Genomic DNA, 22,688 nt, shown 5'->3' with positions numbered 1-22,688 from the left:
TTCCTTTAGAATAGGCTCCTGCCATGCACCTTCCAGAAGCCTGATTTTAGGTGCTCTCTTATAGAATTACCCTCAGAGTACAGGGTTGTACAAGAGTAAAGATTACTTTCAGCTTCTGAAATTCTGCAAAGAAAGCCGACGTACATTTCACTTGTGAGACAAAAGAACAGCAAGGGAGAAGCACCAGTACACTAACATCAGAACAACGATGGGGCTGCAGATTTTTCCTTTTAACATCAGTCCTGGTTTTACTCAATTGCATTACTACAAGTTGATACGGCTGATAAAATATGGAGCCAGTTGGCAGCCCTCTGTAATATCTATTCACTTTTCCTCTAGGAATTGGAACTGATCAGAAATGTTCAGGAGCTTTTAAAAAGAACTCTGGAGCAAACAGTAGGCCAGGTCAGGTAAGAGGCTTTCTTTTTGTCTTCTCTTGGAACCCTTGATGAATTCATTAGATGCAACTTTTATCCATTGCCTTGTGTAGGAATAGTGTTCTCAATCTGTTCTCTGCTTTTCAGGGTCTTAAGCACAATGTCTGTGCTGTGATGGACAGTTTGTAAACTGAGATCTTCCTGCTTTGTGAAGCCATTCCCCATTTTACAGTTCAGCTTACAGGACAAATCTCTTTTTGCACAACCAGTGACACTGTAAAAATGAATTTGACTCTAGGTCAAGGGTTCTCAACCTAGTCCTTGGGACAGTGCATGCAAATCTAGCTCATGCATATTCCCTGAGGATATCCTACTAACTAAATTTGCAACTACTGCCTCCGCTTTATGCAAATCTATCTCATGCATATTCATTGTGGGTATCCTGAAAACCTGACTGGGTGGAGAACTCCTGCTTTAGATCAGTGGTTCTGAACACGGACTTTAAGACACACACAGCTAGTCGGGTTTTCAGGATTTCCACAGTGAATCCACATTCCCTACCTCCGTTGTATTTACACCTATCTCATACATATCGATTATGGATATCCTGAAAGCCCAAGGACTAGGTTGGATCTAGGAGCATCTATCAGGAGCACAGGGTTCATCCTACTGTCTGAACTGTCTGATATCTTGAAGGAATCAGACTTGAGTTTTGCATTGTGTTGCAGGATCTTTGCAAGATTTGCACAGACAGAGGCTGAAAATTATTTTATTCATTGAATGTACAGAATATATTGGACTCACAAACTGACATGTGGAGGTCGATTGTGAAACTGCTAAAATTGCTGATTTCTGCTGTTAATAATGATACTGTTATATAACAAATTGTATATTAGCCCCTGAAAATGAGCAGGAGTTTAGACAAGAACATAAAGTTTCTGATGCCATATCTTTCCTTCATTAATCCCTTCTTATTTTCCTCTTTCACAATTTTCCTGATGGGCATCTGTTCTGATACTGGGTTGTTTAGGTTTGAAGGGAATCTAATGCTATATAATATAATGCCATACTTTTTCCATTATAAAACTAGGAATACAGTTTCTCAAACCTTTTATAGCATTGTAGGTAAAAAAAAAAAAAAAAGTTCATTTTGCATAGAATGTTGAGATTGGAATTGAGACGTCCAGGTCAGAACATGCTCAATTCTGACAGTATTTTACAAAAGGCACTGCCAAATGGGAAGCTTTTTGCAAAATATCAGTAAGGACATGCAGAATGCTATAACAGCAAGAGCAGCTATTTCACAAAATATATATGTGGAAACAAATGAGCGGCGTGGACCCCTTTCATGTGGAGGTTCTGATTTTGCAGCATCTGCTTGTTAGTGATGCCGTTTCCATGAATCTAGACGTTCAAGTACAGCCAATGAAGTAGCGAGGTCAAAATTTTGATTTGCCTTCATTTTGGTGGTGTAAATAAACAAAGAGGGATTAAGGAGGTTGACTCCTTTAATCCGTTGTGTATAGCTTTTTTAACTCTGTTTGTTCTTCCAAGAGGTGTAAAACCGTCCGCATGGCGTTTCTTTGCAATTCCTAAGCAGAAGTGTGTACCTTCTCTCTCGTTTTTTGCGTATTTACGTCTTTTGTTGGTGTTTTTAGTGACCTAAGAATTGGCATTTTCCTTTGAAAGGTTGCTATAACTGTACTTGTTCACATTTGTAAGATCCCTGACACAAGTGGTTTCCTTGAAACATGGACTGTGTCGGGTCTATTCAATAAACATCAGAGTTGACGCCCTAACCTTGAAGGCCCTTTGTGGTAAAACCTGACAGGGAAATTTTTCTTCTTCTCCATTCACCTTTATGTAGATTCCTGGCCCACCTAAGGCATACCCAAAGCAGGCCTCCACCGTGCCCTCTGGAAATCCCTGTAAGCTGTGGATCTCCACCTGTAAACAGCCATTTACATGTGGAAATGCTTCTGCAATAACCTCCAAACTATAACACCCAAATTTAGGATTTGAGTGTCTCACGTAGCCGCAACTACATTAAAACATGTGAATATGCAGATTCATTACATAACCCTTTTGTCATGGTGCAACATTTCTTAAAACTTTTATTTATAACTTTCAACAAATTACACTAAACAAGTATCCACTTGTTCTGAAAAAGGGCATACTCATAACATTTAACGACTCTCTAGGAAATGCACAATAAGGTAATCAGCTACAATTTAAAGACAATCGTATAAAGAGAGTCATCAAAGTATAATGAAAGGAAAAAAGAAAATAAGCCTCCTTAGAACACAATAGTTGGGGGAGTGGATGGAAAACTTAGAGAGAGTCCATTAAGTTAAAAAAAGAAAGGTAATGGTTTAACAAGGACTAATAAACCCTGTATCTTCTTCATTGTCCAACTTGGATCTGGATGTTTTGGCCTGGAGCTCACTTCCCATCTAAAAGGGACCGCAGTTGTTCTGGACAAAAAAAACACAACGAGTCCCACCATATTTAATTAAACACTTGCATGGGTAAGATAATAGAAAGGATGCTCCTATATCTTTAGTCTCTTGGCAAGAAAACGCTTTCCTCATGTCTTGAGATTTGGTGACATCAGGATACATCCAAACTTTTTGTGACCATGAAACAGTCTTCGCAATCCAAAAGTAAAATTCCATCACATTATTAAGATCTTGTTCAAATACAAAAGATATAATCAAAGTAATTTTCTCTGCTACATCCGATATCGATGCCTCTAGTAAAGCTGACAAGTTGTTCAATTCTAAACCGCCTTCTTTAACTTGAACAGCCTCTGGTCCACCATTCCTTGGTTCTTTAGGCATAGTCGGCATTAAGTACATTTTATTCCAAGGAGGTATAGTTTCAGGGGTAAATGAAGAACTTACCTCAACCTACATTACCCCAATTGCAAAGGACTCAAGTACAAAACCTATTTTGGATCCAACTTCTCCTTCTTAGGCAGCCAACTCTGGAATGCCCTCCCCAGACCAATCCGATCACTCAGTGACCATCTGCCCTTTCGGAAATCACTGAAAACCCATCTGTTCAAGCAAGCCTACCCAAATGACCCAAACTAATCTTATGAACCCATCTACCCTATATATATCCATGAGACAACGACATTGATCCAAACTACATCGCCCTACAAATTTCCCTATAATTATCCAGTGTCCTTCTCCCTCCCACCTCCACTACCCCTCCCCATACTCATCCCCCCTCCCGCCTCCACTCCTCCTCTTTCCGTGCTCACCTACCCTTTACTTATAACTCTTCTACTCCCTCCACCCTTATACCCATCTCTAACTACTGATCTCCTTTATTATTTTGCTATACTTAGACTATATTTCCTTCTTTATCAATACTCTGTAACCCCTGTTACTATGTAAGCCGCATTGAACCTGCTTTGAGTGGGAAAACGCGGGATACAAATGTAATAAATTAATTAATATAAATAAATAAACTTCAGTTAAATATTTCCTAAATAAGTCCCCAAGGAGCATGCCAGCCAGCTTAAGGAAATTTAGAAGATGGAGATCATGGTACAAAACTTGACAAAATGCTACTTGATAGCGTCAGTGAGCCTTCCCTTGTTACGTCCCTTCTCCTTCCAGACCTTGGATATCAGAGATTCTTTTCGATTTGGCACATCATCTAGTTTTCTCTTTTTCATTCCCTAATTTGCAGTTATATCTGATGAAGAAGGCTTGGAAAAGTATGTTCAAGTGAGTGGCTGAGCTATGTCAGAAGAGTTCACATTTTGTAAAATGAAGACTATACTGGCTCTAGTGATAATCATGTTGGTGGAGAATTTGGGGGGTAAGTGCTGTTCTATAAGCCGCGCTTAAAGTTAGCTACTGTTTATAGCACTTAACACCTGGGACTCGCACCTGACTTTAGACGCGGCCATTTGCACCAACTGAAACTTGGTGCAAATGTACGCGCCTAAATTGGGCGCATAACCCCTGTAGTCTGTAATCACGTAAATGCTAGGGACGCCCCCATTCCACCCATGACCCTCCCATTTCCGCACCCCCCTTTTTTTTTTTTTTTTACTCGCACCTAAATTCCAATTAAATCTAACTAGTGCCAATAAACACTTGTTAAAAATCCAAATATTGACACTAATAGCTCGTTATTCAATTAAATTGCGCAAATTGGGTGCACGCTCACATTTCTGCGCACAGCTTTTGGCGACTTTTATTAGAATTAGGGGATTGCTGTGCTTCCTCTTGAAAGCAATAGCCCATCAGTTCTCCCCATCTGTGAACTTTCCTACTTTCTGTATTATTCTAGAGAATGTTAGAAGGAAGACAAAAGTAATAGGTCTAAGTAGATCGTTCAAAATATAAACCTGACTGTGCGAAGGATAGCGGCATTGTCTTTGATCTTAGTCTTCAATTTCTCTACTGTTTTATTAGTGCATTTTATTTCTTACATTCATGCATTTTTTTTTACATTCCTTTGGCCCTATGCTTCACATCTTAGTACTGCACAGCACAATACACACATCCCTGGGATCAAGTGCGCCGCAGACATGACAGATCCTGGAGCTGAAGGAAAGGCGGCTACCGCTATTATGACAGCCTCTGTTGGCCATAAGGAGCATTGAAGGATCGTCTCTCCAGACCTCTTCCTGGATGGGAAAGGAAGGAAAAGATTTTTATAAGCATTTAAAACCATTCTCCTTGTTCTCATATATTTTATTCCATAAATTAATTAAAAGTACTGATTCTGTATTTCAGTACTAGGTGTGCCAATGTGATGCCAGCAGGGAGCTCTGAAAAGGATGAGCACAGCAACATCCAACTTAGTGATGAAAGGAAGTCAGAAGGAAGAGGTTTCAATAACTTAAAACAGTAAAATCATTTTCAGGCATGTAATACAATTCAGAATGGAAATGGGAGCTCAATGATTTAAGCTGGCAACTAAATTATGAATCATAATTGCTAATGGTGCTACTTTAAGTACCTTTCATTTTTACTTGGCTCTGTTACACAGTCCTGTACCTGAACTAGAAGAGTAATAATAATAAAGTCGTCTAGACCAATGTAATTCATTCTAAAATTAAGTGAAAAAGTGGAAGTGATTTAGAAAATGTGAAAAGTGCAGTAGTCGCTGGAATTGCAGTCATTACAGTTCATATAAGAAATTATGTTTTTTAGAGGAAATTAATAATGAACTGAGGCCCCGTATCTAAGTGGATTGCTTGAGATGTTGGCACATCTAATCTGGCCTTTAGATTCAGTTATCAGCAAGTTCCACGAGGCCTGCTTCTAGAGATTGTGGCAGCCATTTTACATTACTCCCACCCCGCTGGACCACCAGATATTTACTAGTAGACCCGGGCCTACAGGGGCAGAGGGTGGGCAAGGGGGCCTCAGGGACAGATGCATCAAAGTCCCAGTAAAGCACTGATTGCTATTTCCAACTCGGTAAAAATTACCAAGTTGGAAATAGTGAGGGATGCTTGCAAAAACAGGGAGCAGCTCGGCAGGGGGAAGCCACTCGGTCATTTGAGCATTCGCAGAACAGCTAGTCGCTAAGCGTGGCTGCTGTGCACATTCTACAGACGTCTTTCATACACGCATACACGCAAAAGTGTGTAGCTTTTTTTTTTTTGTTTTTATCACTACCAAACCCTCAGCAGCAGTACAAGCAGAGAGGGAAGCAAGGGAGAGTGAGGCGGAGAGAGTGAAGGACTGCCTGCCTGCGTGCTTGGTGAGCGGGGGGGGGGGGGGGGGGGGGATGACCTCTAGAGATGCTGCAGCTCTCCTCAGCTATCCAGATGCTGCTATTTCAGCAGTAATGGGAAGGAACAGCAGTACCGGCAGCTCCTGACCACCTATAAAAATTTCATCATAAAGGTAGGCGATCCTTTCTGTGCATTGCTAGGAAAACAGCTATGCAGCACTCGAATATTAATTAGCTCATTAAAATAACTTTGCATGCAATTTTTGTTAGCTGCTACCGTGACAGGAAAACCCTCCATGTTCGCTAAACCGGCTAGAACCAGTATAAAAAGCACATTGCTAGCTTGCTAAGTTTTCTGCATCTGGGTCTCAGTCGGTCTTTAAATATGTGCAGGGTGCAGGGTTGGACGAAGGGGGATTCAGAGAAACAGAGAGCACCTTGTGTGAGCCCCGACTGATATTCAGCAGGGACCTGCATAAGCCCCATTGGCTTCCTTAAATTTATTTAGCCCTGGATATTTAATGCCGCTGCCTGGACATGGCCTGGTGAATATCTAGGGCTAAATCAGGATATTTTGGATTTCATAAGTATGCACATAAATTTCCTCAAAGTTGTGTGTTTACTATACAGCAGGTGCAACTATGGGGATGTATTTTTTCAGTAGGATCATTTTCAAAGGGAAAGTACTTTCTCTTTGAAAATTGGTCTAATTTTATGCACAAATTTGGAAGTCTGTTGCAAACGTACCCTCCTTGTGTAATGGAGATATATAGGAAGAGAAAAAAAAAGTTGTGCAGGTTATTCACTTGTTCTTTGGGTTTTTTTTCAGAGCAAACAGAGACATCAAGCAGACACTGGAGATGGACTGGTCCGATAAACATGAAGCCTATGAAATTGATGACAAATGCGGCAGATACAACAATCAGAGCACTGACATCCAGTTCCATCACAACTCCTCAAGATTTGCAGACTTGTAAGGTTCCCTTTTAAAAGCAAGAAAATCTTTCTTTTTAGAAGTTATAAGCAGGGCAGTAATTGGAGAGTCAGGGTTGTTGGATTATGGGGGAAATAAAGTGGGAGATGCTAGAGGGCTGGGGAAGAGGTGAAGGAGAAGAGAGGGTGGAAGATACTGGACTATGGATGAAAACGGGAACAGAGAGATACTGGACTGTGAGTGGGAGGGGATATGCTGGATTATATTTAAAAAGGGGAGTGGGAAGATATTGAACCTCTGGTGGGAAGGGGGTGCCGGCTTATGCTGAAAAAAAGGGAGTGGGGAGATTCTGTATTCCAGAGGGGAGGGAGGCATAAGAAGAAGAGAGAGGAGATGCTGGACCATAGGGAGAATGAACAGGAAGATTCTGGATTACAGGAAGGGGGGCACTAGACTATGGGGGAAGAGAGTGATCTGGGAGAGTCTAGACTGAGAGGAGAAGAGAGGGGAGATGCTGGATCATGGAGGTAGAGGGGAAGGCAGAGGAGATGGGGATATGGGCTGGAGGGGAATAGAGATGGGGGAAATGCTGGAGAAGGTGGAAGAGGGAAATGTGAGATGCTAGACTAGGAGGGGAAAAAAAAGAAAGCGAGGGAAGATGCTAGCCTAGTCGAGGTAGAACCATGAGGAAGAAGCCATGGTGGGGTGAATTTGGCAAGGAGATGAATGAGAAGAAGCTGGAGATAAGGTTGGGGAGGAGGTAAAAGGGGCTGGTCAGAGACTTGGTGAGGATAAGAGACAGTAGAAGTGCCTATAGGGGATTACCAGCAGGAAGAGAGTTGTGAGTAGTGAGTAGTGAGGAGTAAGAGACAGAGGAAAGTAGATGAGGGCTGGGGTTCAGAAGGTAGAAATGTGGTAATAGGAAGAAGGTGACAAAAAGTAATAACAGACTGGGAAAAGAGTGAAACCGTGGAAATAGGAGGGCTAGACAGAAGGTGAGAGTAAGGACATGGGCTAGAAGAGGAGGTAGAAAGCTGATAGGTGAAAAGTGAAAGAGAAATTTTGAAGACTAGCAGTGAGAAGGGGGGTGAATTTTGAGTGAATAGCTAGGTAGAATAGAACGAAATGGAGGAAAAAGTTGAAAAGGTCAATGTCGGGAACAGGTGCGGAGTGGAATGGAAGAATACAGGAGGAGAGAGGAAAAATGGTAAATGGACAGCAGACCCTGGAATGAGAGTTAGGAGAATAGAGAGAGAGAGGAAAGCAGAAAAGAAACTGGGACCAACATGATTGGAAAAAATAAAACTTCCAGATAACAATGGTAGAAAAAATGTTAGCTTTGAGACAGCAGAGCCCACAAAAGTGGAGAACACCAGAATCTCACAGGAAAAGAGAGTGGGAAACAGATGATGGCACTTCACAGATGAACCATGGAACACAAAAGAATAGAAACGACAGTCTTTTCTGGTGTGTATTAAAGACTGGACACAGCACCTTTGTTTCATCTAAATGTGCCTGCCTTAGGGTCTCTTGATGTAAGTATGGTATAAATGTTTGGTACTGGTGATGCAATGTGTTTCGACGGAGAATAAGCACCGCCACGCTGGGAAAAGACCAAAGCTCCATCAAGTCCAGCACTCCGTCTCCGACAGCGGCCAATCCAGGCCCCAAGAACCTGGCAAAAACCCCAAATTTAATAACGATCAATGGACTTTCCTTCAGGAATCTATCCAGAACTCCTTTAAACTCAGCAAGGCCTTCCTGGATAATCCAAGCAGTCAGCATCTTCAGCACCAAACGTTTATACCATTCTTGCATCAAGAGACTCCTGAGGCAGGCACGTGAAACACGGTGTCATGTCGTCTTTAATCCACACCAATAGAGACTCGTTTTTATTCTTTTGTTTTCCATGGGTCATTGTGAAATGCCATCGTCTGTTTCCCACTCCCTTCTCCAACTTTGAGAAATGTGCATCTCTGATGCCTTTGTTTTGCTCAGTACAAATGGAAATGCATTTCAGTTTCTTTTTCTTCAGTGTTGCTGTGCATGCAGAGTCTGACTTCTTGGGGTTTGCAATTTAATTTTTTTGCCTTCCTATCTCTATTATTATCGGCCACTTCAAGGTGTATGCCGCTTGTTATCTGATATGCAGTTAATGTGCAGTAGCAGCCGTCCCAAAAATGTTGGGAATGCCTCCGACAGTTAACTTAGATGTTTTACCATTCTCGTTCTCATCCTAAAATCTGTTCATTAGAAATCTACCAGACATAGGGCTTTTTTCTTCCTTTCCCCTTTTACTTGGAATTTTCTCCCACTTTCTCTACGTAATGAATTATCTCAGAAATCCTTTAAAGCAAAGCTGAAAGCCTTTTTCTTCAAGCAGGCTTTCGAGAACCCAGACTGACAAGATTCAATTTTAATGTGTCTCTTTGCCTGTCCCTTTGCCCTGATCTTTGTATGAATGATTATCTTTACTATCGAAACTGGCGTTCCTTTCTTGATTTCTCAAGATTGTAGTTTTGTAAACCGCTCTGCCATGGCACTAGAGCAGTCTTGTAAGTCTAAATAAAGTATAAACTAGTCCTCAATCCCCCTTTTTCCACTTTCTACCTACCTATCAGCTTTCCATCTCCCTCCTCTCACCTCCTTTGTCTGACCCTCTCATTTATCCTGTCTCACTCTCTTCATATCTTTATTACAATGTTCCATATATGCTGAGGGTCTGTGTTTTGCTTATGTGACTAAAATGTGATATTCTGCTGGCATGTAGTTTCTATGTAGAAATCTGGATCCGTCCCACTTTCTCGGTAGTGTGTGGGTCCAGGCATCTCTTCCCCTTCTCCCCACCACAATCCGTCTCCTCCTTCCTTCCCGATCTTCTTTAAGAATGTATTTCCCTTCTCAGAGGGGCCCCGGCGCGGCAGCCATTCTCACAAGCTGCCTCTGGTTGTCCCGAAGCTTTCCCTTTCTGCCACGTTCCGCCCCCCTCTGCTGCAATTTCCTGTTTCTGCATGGGCAGATTGCTGCAGGGGCAGAGATGGGAGAGCTACGGGTCAGCTGGAGGCAGCTTGTGAGGATGGCTGCCATGCTGGGGTCCCTCTGAGAAGGGAAATAAAAATTTTAAAGAAGCCCGCAAGATAAGGGGACTAGAGGGAGACGGACTATGGTGGGAGAAGGGGAAGAGATGCCCGGACCGTGTAGTAGCAATACAGGAGGGGGGATCAGAGGCCCCTCCAAATTTCGTCCTGGACCCAACCATGTCTAAAACTGGCCCTGATTTTCAGTACAATTTGCATGCTGGTTTTCATTTGATTTCTGGGCTACTGTGTCTGAGTTTTCAGCCACTTAATGTGGAGAAAAGTGCAGTTTCTCTGGAGACTCAGTAGATGGCAAACTAGTATCACAGATTCCTGTTTCTTTTTGAATACTCAGAAACATTTGTGGCAGAAAACAATGATTGAGCTAAACAGAGGGATTTAGAGAAACTACTGAAACAGGTAAAAAGGTGGTTGCCATCCCCGTGATTCTATATATATTTATATGGTGCCTTACTTTCTGCGCAGAAATCAAAGCACATCCTATAACAATGCGCCTAAATTAATTGGTTAACTAGCTAATCAGCGCTGTCAATTGGATGTTAACAAGTAATTATCAGCACTAATTGGCACGGATTAAGATTTATTCGCACAACTCGCTAAGTGTATTCTGTAACGTGGTGCGCTTAAATTCTAAGTCACATAGTTGGTAATGGGGGCGTGGCCATGGGCAGGGCATTTCTAAAATCTACGCGCGTTGTTATAGAATGCACCTGCTGTGCATCTAATTTAGGCATCAGGATTTACGCCAAGTAAAACGTGGCTTAAGTGTCCGCGACTAAATTTGGTCACGCGTAGAGGCGCCTGCCGTATTCTATATACTGTGCAGAAATTTAAGCCTGTTCTATAAAATATAGGCGTGCTTTAGAAAATACGCCTATGTTTTTTTTCCGCATGGAACTTTCAGGCACCATGTATAGAATCTAGCCCGATATGGAAGTACCAAGTGGTGGACTTACGGGGGCTGCTCTGGCATGACAGTTTCTTGGCAGACTGTTAGTCTAGTGGTTTGCCATTGCTTTCCCTAGTCATCTTTACCCTTCCCCCACCCCTCCCCAACCACCATTGAGCTTGTCCTCCATTGCCTAAGGAGACCTCAAGCCTGTCTCAAGCTGAAGGAGGCCACTTTTGGTCCCCGTTCTCAGTTTCAGCCCTGAACCCAGCATAATAATAATTGTATTTATTAGGATTTATTTACCGCCTTTTTGAAGGAATTCATTCAAGGCGGTGTACAGTAAGAATAAATCAAAAATAAGCAATAGACCATTACAGCAGTAAAAATATTCAAATAGCAATACAAAGTATAGTACAGTCTACTACTTACAATGTCAATACAATACATAATAAAACATTTTAATAGACAGGGTAGGGTATAAGCAAAGATGAACCATATAGATCGGTAAGAGGAGTTAAAAATTAAAGAAAGTTTAACATGAGGTCAGAGAGGTGATTAAATGTTATCTCAGCTAGGGTAGGAGTGGATAAACATGTCCCGCTGCAGTATGTGCAGCCCGAGTCAATCCTTGTGTGTGAGTGAGACTAACAAGTTTAGTTACTTCTTCCGTAAAAAGGCTTGTTGAAGAGCCAAGCTTTCACCTGCTTCCTGAAGTAGAGGTAGTCTTGTGTTAAGTGTAGCCTTTCAGGCAGTGCATTTCAGAGTGTGGGGGGGCTACTCCGGAGAAGGCTTGCTTGCGGGTATCACATCATGTAATGTCTTTTGGAGAGGGTGTGGTAAGTGATAGTCCTTGAGAGGACCTTAGTGTTCTTGGTGTTGTGTAGAGGATCATCCTGTTCTTCAGGTACTCGGGGCCATTTCCTTTAAGGGTCTTGAAGATCAGACATAGAGTTTTAAATTTAGCCCTGTATTATACTGGCAGCTAATGAAGTTTTTGCAAAAATGGTGTTATGTGGTCACGTCACTTGCAACCTTCTATGAGTCTTGCTTCAGCATTCTGAATCAATTGGAGCTGGTGCAGGCCCTTTGTAGTCAGACCAATGTAAAATGCATTACAGTAATCCAGTTTTGATGTTACCAAGGCATGTGCAACTGGGATAAGATTTGCCTTCTCAATGTAAGGAGTGAGGCCACGTACTCGTTTTAAGTAGTATAATAATAATAAAACATACAAGAAGGGAAAACTGGAATGCCAATCATGTTTTAAAAAGAAACCCGCAGTCAGGGCCTCAGCGTGCTGTAGGGGACAGGCAACATTAAAATATGTTTCCAGTGCTGTCCAGAATTTGGGGTATGAGGGGGCTCTATGTGCAAGTCCCTAGGTAACGAGCTCCAGAGTGAGGGTACTAAAAAGAAAAAAAAGCTAAAACGTGTATCCATAAGAGAAGTTTGCCTACTAATTCTGTCCACTCTTTAAACTTGAATGTTATATATTTTGTTGCTATAATCTCAGTTGATGTCGTAGGTAGATACGACTGGAGGGGTCTGATAGTTTGTGACACCTTCCAATATTGTAGTAGCACAAGTTTCTGCTGTGGTTTATTTATTTGTTACATTTGTATCCCACATTTTCCCACCTTTTTGCCAGGCTCAATGTGGCTTACATAGTACCGTAACGGTGTTAACCAGTTCCGGTTTGAACAAATACAGGTATGAACAATACAAGGTGAAATTGTGATAGAATGGGTTACATGTATGGTAAATACAATTGGAGGAACTTGGAGAGGAAGAGTTAGGACATGTCCATTACGGTCTTTGGTTACGTTGTGTTGCAGGTATCCAGGTTTTTTTATGTTGGGTCGGTGAGGTATGCTTTTCTGAACAGGTCTGTCTTTACTACTTTCCGGAAATTTGGGTGGTCGAGCGTAGTTTTTACTAATTTTGGTAGTGTGTTCAATAGTTGGGCACTTAAGTAGGAAAAGCTAGATGCATAAGTGGATTTGTATATGAGTCCTTTGATGCTTGGGTAGTGGAGGTTTCGGTATGATTGTGCTGATTTTATGGTGTTGACTATTAATGTGTGGTAATGACCTCTCTCCCTAACTGTAAGGCACATCCTTGCTTATTTCCTATTTCTATGTAGTATTTTCTGGGTTCACTGTTTAATGCGGCAGTTAAAACGCACGTTAACAATTAATATGATACCACAATTAACAGCCGTATTAAACACGATCACAGCTTGAGTAAATAGAGCCCATGATGCAATGAATGACAAACAGAATTTACATTTTAAGGTGAGTTTCTTCATTACTTTTATGGAAATCTATTTGACTGACTTATAAGGATTAATTACCACCTTTCTGAAGAAATTCACCAGCAGCAGTGGTTACAGCAATAATAATCTGGACATAGGGAATTTTCTAGTATCTGGTTAGCAATGAGTCCAGCCAAATGCATCTTTCTAAACTGAAATCCCTATTACTGCTTGTTACATCCATTAGTGCTAATAACAGTAAAGTACATGCTACATAAGTTTCTGAATTTGTGAATGGAGAGTACGCTCAGATCTATTAGAATTCTTGAAATTAGGTTAGTAGAATTAAGAATACCACAGGAGGTTGATATTGGGTCATTGTCAAGATGAAGTGTCAGATTGATAGTGTTAACTTCTAGCTTGTTGAGTATCTCATGTAATATTCTTCACCTACAATGATAAATATTTACATTTTGGTTGGTTTCTGGGAAGGTTCTGAAATGCTTTGATATTACCAGGTCTAGTTAGAGCTACCTTCAGATTGGTAATTCTGTGCTAACATTTCTGTTTGGCTCTTTTCTGGCGTTGTAAAACCACTTAACCTTGGTTCTTGCAGTGCTTCTACTCCAGAAACCTGGGCCCAGTTCACCCATGACAACATTCAAGGGCAGAACGAGAGCGACTGGCCTCCACTAATCTCCGTACCCTTGATAGATAACATTCTTCAAGACACGTCAGATGATTTGCGTTTGCAGTGCGCTGCTGTCGATAAGGCCTTTGCTAAACGCTGTGAGGAGGTGGAGGATGCGAAAAGAAAACTGGAAAGCCATCTGAGGAAAGTAAGTGGCCTCAAGTCAGTAGCATCAATTCACAAAAGCTCAAGGGTTCAATATTCAGCTGGCAGGCAATCAGCGTTTTGCTGACCGCCTGCGGGGCGTTAAACCCAGAAATTCAGTGCTGGGCCATGCCGGGCACTGGCATTGAATTTCTGGGTTTCCAGAGCCGGCTAACAGCTAAACGGTTAAGTACGATATTTAGCACTAAGACAGGACTGACTTTTATGTGGTCCTATTTATGCAGTTAATCTGGCCAAGTGATGACATCGCCCCCGGAACGCTCCCCCCCCCCCCCCCCCCCCCCCCCCAAATAGCCAGTTTTCATTTCAGCACTAATTGGTTATTTTCAGCAGCACTAACCGGTTAAATGCTACTGAAAATTGCCGGTTAGGCCCAAACAGGTGATTTAACCAGCCAGAAACGCTGGTTAAATCCGCTTTCTTTTACTACAATTGAGGAGAGCTGGGTCCTTTGAACTAGTAGGAAATACTTTGCTTTGAAGCCTCAGGGTTTAAATTTTGGTTGGAAACTGGTTTGGGACACTAGTTTCCAGAGATGGGTGGTAGTTCGTTACAGTACTTAAGTACAATTATCAGTACTTTTACTTGTAACGAGTTACATTTTTTTTTCCAAAACGTTTTACTTGTAACGAGTTACAAATAAGCTATACTTTTGTACTTAGTAACGAAGTACAAGTTAAGAAAGTATGTTTTTTTTTTTTAATACTTTTCCTTACTTCTGCTTCTCCCTTTCAGGCACTTGCACCTGATTGGGCATGAAATTCCAGTCCCGAAAACTGCTGAGTTGGGACCAGATGTTCGGGCCCAATCAGATGCAAGTCAGCATCTGACGTCCACATCACCTGCTAGGAGTGGTAAGTCATCCTGCCGTCAGGGGGAGCGGTCGCTCCCCCAAATGGATGTTTCAAAAAACATGCCTATGCGCATGTACTGCCTTCCCATTTGCACGCGGTGCCTCAGCAGACATGATAAAGTGCGCTGGAATTGTCATCGTAGTGCTGTGTTGCCTGCCCTAACACGACTGCTGACTGCTGAGGTGAGCCAGTCCGTCCCCACAGTTCAGCCCCAGCCGCCCGCAGATCTTACCACAAGGAAAGAAGGTGTGAATAATTGATTGATGTCGCTTGACGACGTCCTTCTCCTTCAGGCAGCACTGTGGGGTCCCCAGCAGGCCCAGGGTTCTCAGTTACGGCCCGGTGCAGGCCCGCTGTTCAGCGCTGTGTGTCCTGACTGTGCTGGCTGTGGGGTAAGGAAGGCGCTGGCTGTCCTAACTTTTTAGGTTTTGGCTTTGTCTCTAGTGTGGCTTTAGAAGCCTCAGCTTTCTGGATCAAGGGTCAGATTCCTGTTAATGATATTGAGAGGGTGCAGGATAATGCTTTTCAGGAAGACACAAGTTTCTTCTGGATATAGAGGCCATCGAAAAGTGGCAGCAGACAGGGTATGCAGTGTAGAACAGTTTATCTAATATTAAAGACGAACAAGGTGCCTCCCTATTTTCTTACTCCAATAAAATGGCATACTGTGTGTGTGTGGGGGGGGGGGGGGGCAGAACAAGAGTAAGATGGTCATGACAATGGGGGGTCATCAGAGGAAGCAAGAGTGAGATTTCAGACGGGGGGGTGGGGTGGGGAGGGAAACAAGGAGGTGATACCAGACCTTGGGAGGGGGTGAGGGAAATGCTGGATGCATGTTGCTGAGGTTCATGGCACCATTGGGAGGTGTTTCGGCTCCATTTCAGTTTCAGTCACAAATAGATGAAAATGTTTAGGTCTGCTATCTATAGATTCCGTTTGTTGTATAGTTTCTGAGTGGCATATTTGCAAGTTTTTGTGATGCGTCAGAGTATCTGTCAGTGGAGGGATGTTGTGTTGCTGTCTGAAATATTTTTGGACATGCTTTGTTCAGCTGTGAAGTATTGCTTATAGTTGCAGAAACGATTTGGTGTGTTATTACATCTCTATTATTTGGACTAATCATAAATTTGTATGTATAGTTTAAATGTCTCCTTATTATGTTTCTGTTTCATTGTACCCTAAGAGATCTAGACAGATCACAAGTTGATATCTACATATTCACAATACAGGATTGGTCCAACTTGCTAGAATATTTTTTACTTTGTAGTAAAAAAAAAGTAGTTTTAAGAGCTGTACTTTATTACTTTTACTTAAGTATTTTTGGGGGAAAAGACTTTCTACTTTTATTTCACTACTTTTGAAGCCAGTACTTTAACTTCTTACTTAAGTACTTTTAAAAAGTAGCAAACCCATCTCTGCTAGTTCCTCACCCGTCTTCACTGCTGCATAAACTCTTCCTTTTTCCCTAACCTGTTTTTTCTCACCTACGGTTCCTCCTCCTGGGGCTTGTCACTTTCACAGGCAAATATTCCACCTATTAATTACCAAGGAACTCCCACTTGACACTGTCAGAGTTGCATTTTCCATTTCTCCTTCTATTTACCCCATAGTGCAACCACTTATAAATTCCGTGAGAAGAGCAATGCCCTTATTTGGCTTTACTGAATATTGTATGCCTGTTTTGATTTATAGTTTGTGCTGTGCTGCATACTAGGATAATGTGTCTGTAGAGCATGGTGATACCTTGAATGTTTACATATGATGGGTCATCCAAACCATGAATTCAGGGATGCTGAATAATTACAGGAAAGCCTTTTTCTCTCTGTAGCGAGAGGGATATGGTAAAAAGAGTAAAAGTTCAACAACCAAATTAAAGTAGGTAATTGAGAAAGGAAGCAGATCTTTGTGTGAATCCACAGGCTGAGAAATACAGATCCTTGGGTGAAAAATTGACTTTATTTCTCAATGACTGAGATTCTCAACCCAGTCCTTAGGACACGCCCAGGGAGTCTGGTTTTCAGGATATCCCCTGTGAATATGCAGATGCCTCCTTGGTATGCTAATCTATGACATGTGTATTCGTTATGGATTTCCTGAGAACCGGGCTGGATGACTGTGCCTCGAGTACTGGGTTGACAACCACTGCCCCATGACAACTATTAGCAACTGGTAACATAATATATGACGGCAGATAAAGACCCGCATGGCCCTGAGGTCTGCCCAACAAGACAAATGTGATGGTAATGAGGCTGCTATTCTTAGGAGCTAGATAACTGCAGTGGTATTTCTAAAAGGATTTTATTTTCACACCTTTTAAATTGGAGAGTATAAATATCACTGTTTGTCAGGACTAAGCTATGTTTAACCTAATTTATTCCTCCTCTTCTTTTCTGATGTCTTTCCTTGTGTCTATAGCAACTTTCTGCATATTTCATGGCAGGGAAAGAGTTCTTTGTAGTTGCTTTGATGTGCGGTAAGGGTTTTGTTGACTAAAGGTTTTCTTCCATTTGGTGTGTATGGGAAGAAGTTTATAGGTTGATTTTCAAAGTGGATAGGAACCCAGTCTTTGTGAATTGGGAGGGAAATTTTCAACAGAATGGTCAACTGGGAATAGCTCTGCATCAAGATGAATTAGGCATCCACCTAGGGGAGCAGGCTTCAGGGCATAGCAGCATAGCACCAGCACCCCTGGCAAAGACAGAGCAGAGTAGTCCTTTAGAGCCACTGTCAGTGGGGGGACATTTAAGCATCCTTGTGCCCACAGGGATGCTCAAAGACCCTTTGTTGTGGTGTATTTCCTTCCTCTTCTGTGCAGGCTTGGCACCTATGGAGGTAGGGTGTTAGTGGCAACAGTGTTGGCAGGGAGAAGGGAAGAACAGGAGATTCTGAACAGCTTAGGGAAAAGGTAAGGAGAAAGATGCTGCACACTTTGAGAGGAAGAAAAGAAGAAAGATGCTGGACACCTTGAGGGGATGGGAATATGCTGGACACTTTGGGAGGAAGGGGAGGATAAAGATGCTGGACACCTTGAGGGGAGGGGAAGATACTGGACACCTTGGCAGAGGAAGGGAAGCAGAGAGATGCTGGATACCTTGGGGAGAGGAGGAGGGAATATGCTAGACAGCTGATGAAGGGGGTAGGGAAGGGGAGATACTAAACTACTAGGGAGGAGAAGAAGGAAGGTATTTAACAATTTTGAATAACTTTGTGTCATCAGCAAATTTAATTACCACACTAGTTGTTCCCATCTCTATATCATTTATAAATATGTTAAAAAGCAGCAGTCCCAGCATGGACCCCTGGGGAACCCCACTAACTACCCTCCTCCACTGAGAATACTGACCGTTAACCCTACTCTCTGTTTTCTATCTTTTAACCCAGTGGTTCCCAAATCTGGTCCTGGAGGCTCCCCAGCCAGTCAGGTTTTCAGGATTTCCACAATGAATATTCATGAGAGAGATTTGCATGCAGTTTTGCCAGTGCATGCAGATCGCTTTCATAAATATTCATTGTGGATATCCTGAAAACCTGACTGGCTGGGGTGCCTCCAGGACCAAGTTTGAGAACCACTATTTTAACCAGTTTTTAATCCACAATAGGACATTACCTCCTATCCCAAGACTTTCTAATTTCCCCAGGAGTCTTTCATGAGGTAATGTGTCAAATACCTTTTGGAAATCCAGATACACAATATCAATTGTCTCACCTTTATCCACATGTTTGTTCACCCCTTCAAAGAAATGTAGGATGGTGAGGCAAGATTTCCCTGGACTAAATCCATGTTGCCTTTGTCTCATTAATTCATACTTATGAATATGCTCTGTAATTTTGCTCTTTATAATAGTCTCTGATTTTGCCCGGCACCGACGTGAGGCTCACTGGTCTATAATTTCCCGAATCACCTTTGGAACTCTATTTAAAAACTTGTGTTGCATTGGCCACCCTCCACTGTTGTTTGTTTCCGTCTCCAAAAAAGAAAAAAAAATTGTGACCCCCACGAACTAATTGACAGCGCTTGAATGTGTAGGTTTGTAAAATAGAACCAGCTGCATTTGTAAGTTGTGCAGCTACACATGGAAGTGACAAAAGTTCTGCTTCGATGTGTAAGTGCTGGAACTTACTGGTACATAGGAAATATTGTTGTTATACCATCTTTTTGTGTACATGTAAAATGTGTGATGTGTTGCAAATACACATGCAGTCTTGCCTTTTGTAAAATACCACCAGAACTGAACATTCTTGACCTGGACACCTCAGTTCCCATATCATCGTTACTATCCTTTGAGCCCGTAAAAACGGGCTATTATAGGAAGGGGGGGGGGTTGAAAGGCCCGCCCCCGCCGGGGAGTTCGCCGCTGCCCCCCTTCCACCCAGCCGGGCCCTCGCTCCGCTATTGAAACAGCGAGGGTCCGGGAACGCAGCACTGAGCTCTGCTGAGCTGCCGACGTCGGCCTTCATTCTTCTTCTCTGCCTGTCCCACCCTCTTGTGACGTAACGTCGTCGAGGGCGGGACAGAGGCAGAGAAGAAGAAGGAAGGGCGATGTCGGCAGCTCAGCAGAGCTCAGTGCTGCGTTCCTGGACCCTCGCTGTTTCAGTAGTGGAGCGAGGGCCCGACCGGGTAGAAGGTGGGTGGCGGCGGCGGCGACTCGGGTGGGGGGAGCGTTAGACGGCGGTGTCCCTCCCTCAGAAATGCGCAGTACAGACCCTCTCTGTTCCGCCCCCCCGTCATCACGTATTGACGCGGGGGCGGGGCAGAGAAGGTCTCTACTGTGCATTTGCGAGTGAGTACGACACTCGCCTTTTATATATATTGATATGTAAAATTGAGCTTTATATAAGTTAGACTGTTTTTCTTGTAAGTCGCTTAGTTTTAAGTGAGGTATAAATTGTATAAATAAATGTTGTAAACTGTGTTGGGCAACTTTGGAAAGCTGGTTAAGAAAGTCCTAAATAATTACTGTGAATAATATTTTACTTCCCTATCTCTTGTGAACAGCTCCTAGAAGAGATTGGCGACCAGGAGAATAACATTGAATCTCTGAGACAGGCTATTAAAGATAAAGAAACAGCACTGAAAGTGGCTCAGACCAGGCTGTATCAGAGAACATACAGGCCACATATAGAGCTCTGCAAAGACCCAGCTCAGTTCAGGTATAGAAAGCTAAAACCTTATCCCCTGCTCCTGCCGTCCTTTAGGCTGTTTTAGCTGAAAGAGATATAGATTGGAGGCACATTATCAGTGTCACTTCTTAAAAATAACTCAACGCAAGTGTGACAGATATATCACATTAAGCTTCATTGTCAGAAAGTGTGGATATTTAGGCAGTAAAACAGCCACCTCAAGGCTCCAGTCACACTTTGGCCGTTACTTTAGAAACATATCCACATGTAAATTAATATGTGAATATTGCATACCTGTGTAAATACCGATTCAAAAAGCTGCTGTTTGCATGTGGAGATCCTCAGTAGCAGGGATTTCAAACAGGTGTGGTTTGGGTTTAGCTTGACTAAAGTCCACCCGGATGATATTCATCAGGTGGGGATCAGTGTTTTTTTTTAAACACTGACAGTGGCATAATCGAAAAAGGACACCCATCTTCTGACACAAATCGGGAGATGGGCGTCCTTCTCTCAGGGTCACCCAAATTGGCATAATCAAAAGCTGATTTTGGGCGTCCTCAACTGCTTTCCGTCGTGGGGACGACCAAAGTTCACGGGGGCATGTTGGCACTGTACTGAAGACGGGGGCATGGTTAAGAGATGGGCGTCCTCGATCAATAATGGAAAACAAAAGGGCGTCCCTGACGAGCATTTGGGCCGACTTTACTTGGCCCAATTATTTTCACAACCAAGCCTCGAAAAGGTGCCCGAACTGACCAGATGACCACTGGAGGGAATGGGGAATGACCTCCCCTTACTCCCCCAGTGGTCACCAACCCCCTCCCACCAAAATAAAAATTAAAAAACATTTTTGTCCAGCCTCTATGTCAGCTTCAAATGTCATACCCAGCTCCATCACAGCAGTATGCAGGTCCCTGGAGCAGTTTTTAGTGGGTGCAGTGCACTTCAGGCAGGCGGACCCAGGCCCATCCCCCCCCCCCCCCCCCCCACCTGTTACACTTGTGGTAGTAAATGGAAGTCCTCCAAAACCCACTGTACCCACATGTAGGTGCCCCCCTTCACCCCTTAGGTCTATGGTAGTGGTGTACAGTTATGGGGAGTGGGTTGGGGGGGGGAGTTGTGGGGCTCAGCACCCAAGGTAAGGGAGCTATGCACCTGGGAGCAATTTGTGAAGTCCGCTGCAGTGCCCCCTAGGGAGCCCGGTTGATGTCCTGGCATGTGAGGGGAACCAGTGCACTACGAATGCTGGCTCCTCCCACGACCAAAGGGCTTGCATTTGGTCGTTTTTGAGATGGGCGTCCTCGGTTTCCATTATCGGCGAAAACCGATCTCTAAGGTCGACCATCTCAACATTTAGGTCGACCTAAATGTTGAGATTTGGGCGTCCCAAACCGTATTATCAAAACAAAAGATGGACGCCCATCTTGTTTCGATAATACGGGATGCCCCGTCCCTTCGCGGTGACGTCTTCAGAGATGGGCGTTCCCGTTCGAAAATGCCCCTCTGAGTGTCGCTAGGCAAATTAGGGACCCTTTTATCAAGTTGCAGCAAAAGGGGGCTGGCGGCGCATGTTTTACACGTGCGCTGAAGCTCCCTTTTACTACAGCTGGTAAAAGGGAAGTCTCGATTTCCTACTGGAAATGGTCGGGTGGCAAGCGCAGCCATTTCAGGGGGGGGAGCCTTTACCGTCACCCATTGAGGTGGTGGTAAGGACTCCTGCATTAACCTGGCAGTAACCTGCCGATTACCACTGGGTACACTCCAGTGCTTCAAAAATGAATTTTTGTAGCGCTGGAAATGACGGCATGCTAGGGGTGGGAAGTACCACCAGGCTGCTGCGGTAGCCCAGCGGTATCTCCTGTATAGCGAGCAGTAAGCCCGCATTGGGCTTTCTGATTTTTACTGCTATGCAGTTGTGCACTGTGGGTCCATCAGAACTGACCAATCTGATGGGCTGGTGCTGGATTTTTTGATGAGCAACTCACTGCTGCTTTATTTCAAGGGGGCGGGGGGTTGTTCCCAAGGACAAGCAGGACATATGGATGATGTCATCAATGGAACCTGCCACAAGAATCACTACCCCAGCAACTTTTCTGGAATTCTCCGGGTAGGCTCACCGTGCACACACGCCTGTTTCCATCTGCCACTGTCAAGGGGAACTTCCTCATTCTAAAAGGCTGATCAGACCCATTTTCAGTCACGGTCACCTCAGCGCCAGAATTTTTCATATTCCACTGTTTTTCACTGTGTTAAGTCCTGTTGCTGTCCTGTGGTCTTTTCACAGGTATTAGACAGGCTTTTCTCCAGGTTTCAAGGTATATTTCATTATTTGTGTTCACTCAGTGCATGCAGCCTGTAGACCAGGAAATTTTGTCAACATCAAATCATTTGATTTTTCTGTGGCTGTTCTTTCTGGATGAGATGTCCCAAAAGAAGACCCCCACCCCCCCAGCGGCTTCAAACTGCAACAAGACCATATCCATTATGTGTACTCATTCCTGGTGCCTACTGCCTCATCTTTGCTAGGCCTGAGGCCCGAACCATCTTTTCCTGATCTAATATGGATTCTGCAGTCTCAGGCCTGAATACATCA

At 43.3% G+C, this 22,688-nt stretch overlaps 1 protein-coding gene across 1 annotated transcript in view; it reads left to right on the top strand.

The window, feature by feature from the left end:
• Positions 1-22,688, top strand: part of LOC115475844 (tektin-4-like) — a 44,207-nt gene that overhangs the window by 10,496 nt on the left and 11,023 nt on the right. The window contains 6 exon segments of the mRNA XM_030211882.1: positions 340-410; positions 6,916-7,059; positions 13,881-13,924; positions 13,927-13,970; positions 13,972-14,103; positions 19,971-20,125. Of these exon segments, the coding sequence (XP_030067742.1) occupies positions 340-410; positions 6,916-7,059; positions 13,881-13,924; positions 13,927-13,970; positions 13,972-14,103; positions 19,971-20,125 (590 nt within the window).

Source organism: Microcaecilia unicolor, chromosome 8 (assembly GCF_901765095.1).
Source record: "Microcaecilia unicolor chromosome 8, aMicUni1.1, whole genome shotgun sequence".
NCBI lineage: Eukaryota > Metazoa > Chordata > Amphibia > Gymnophiona > Siphonopidae > Microcaecilia > Microcaecilia unicolor.
Note: the sequence above shows the minus strand (reverse complement) of the source record. Positions and strands in the feature narration are given on the sequence as shown.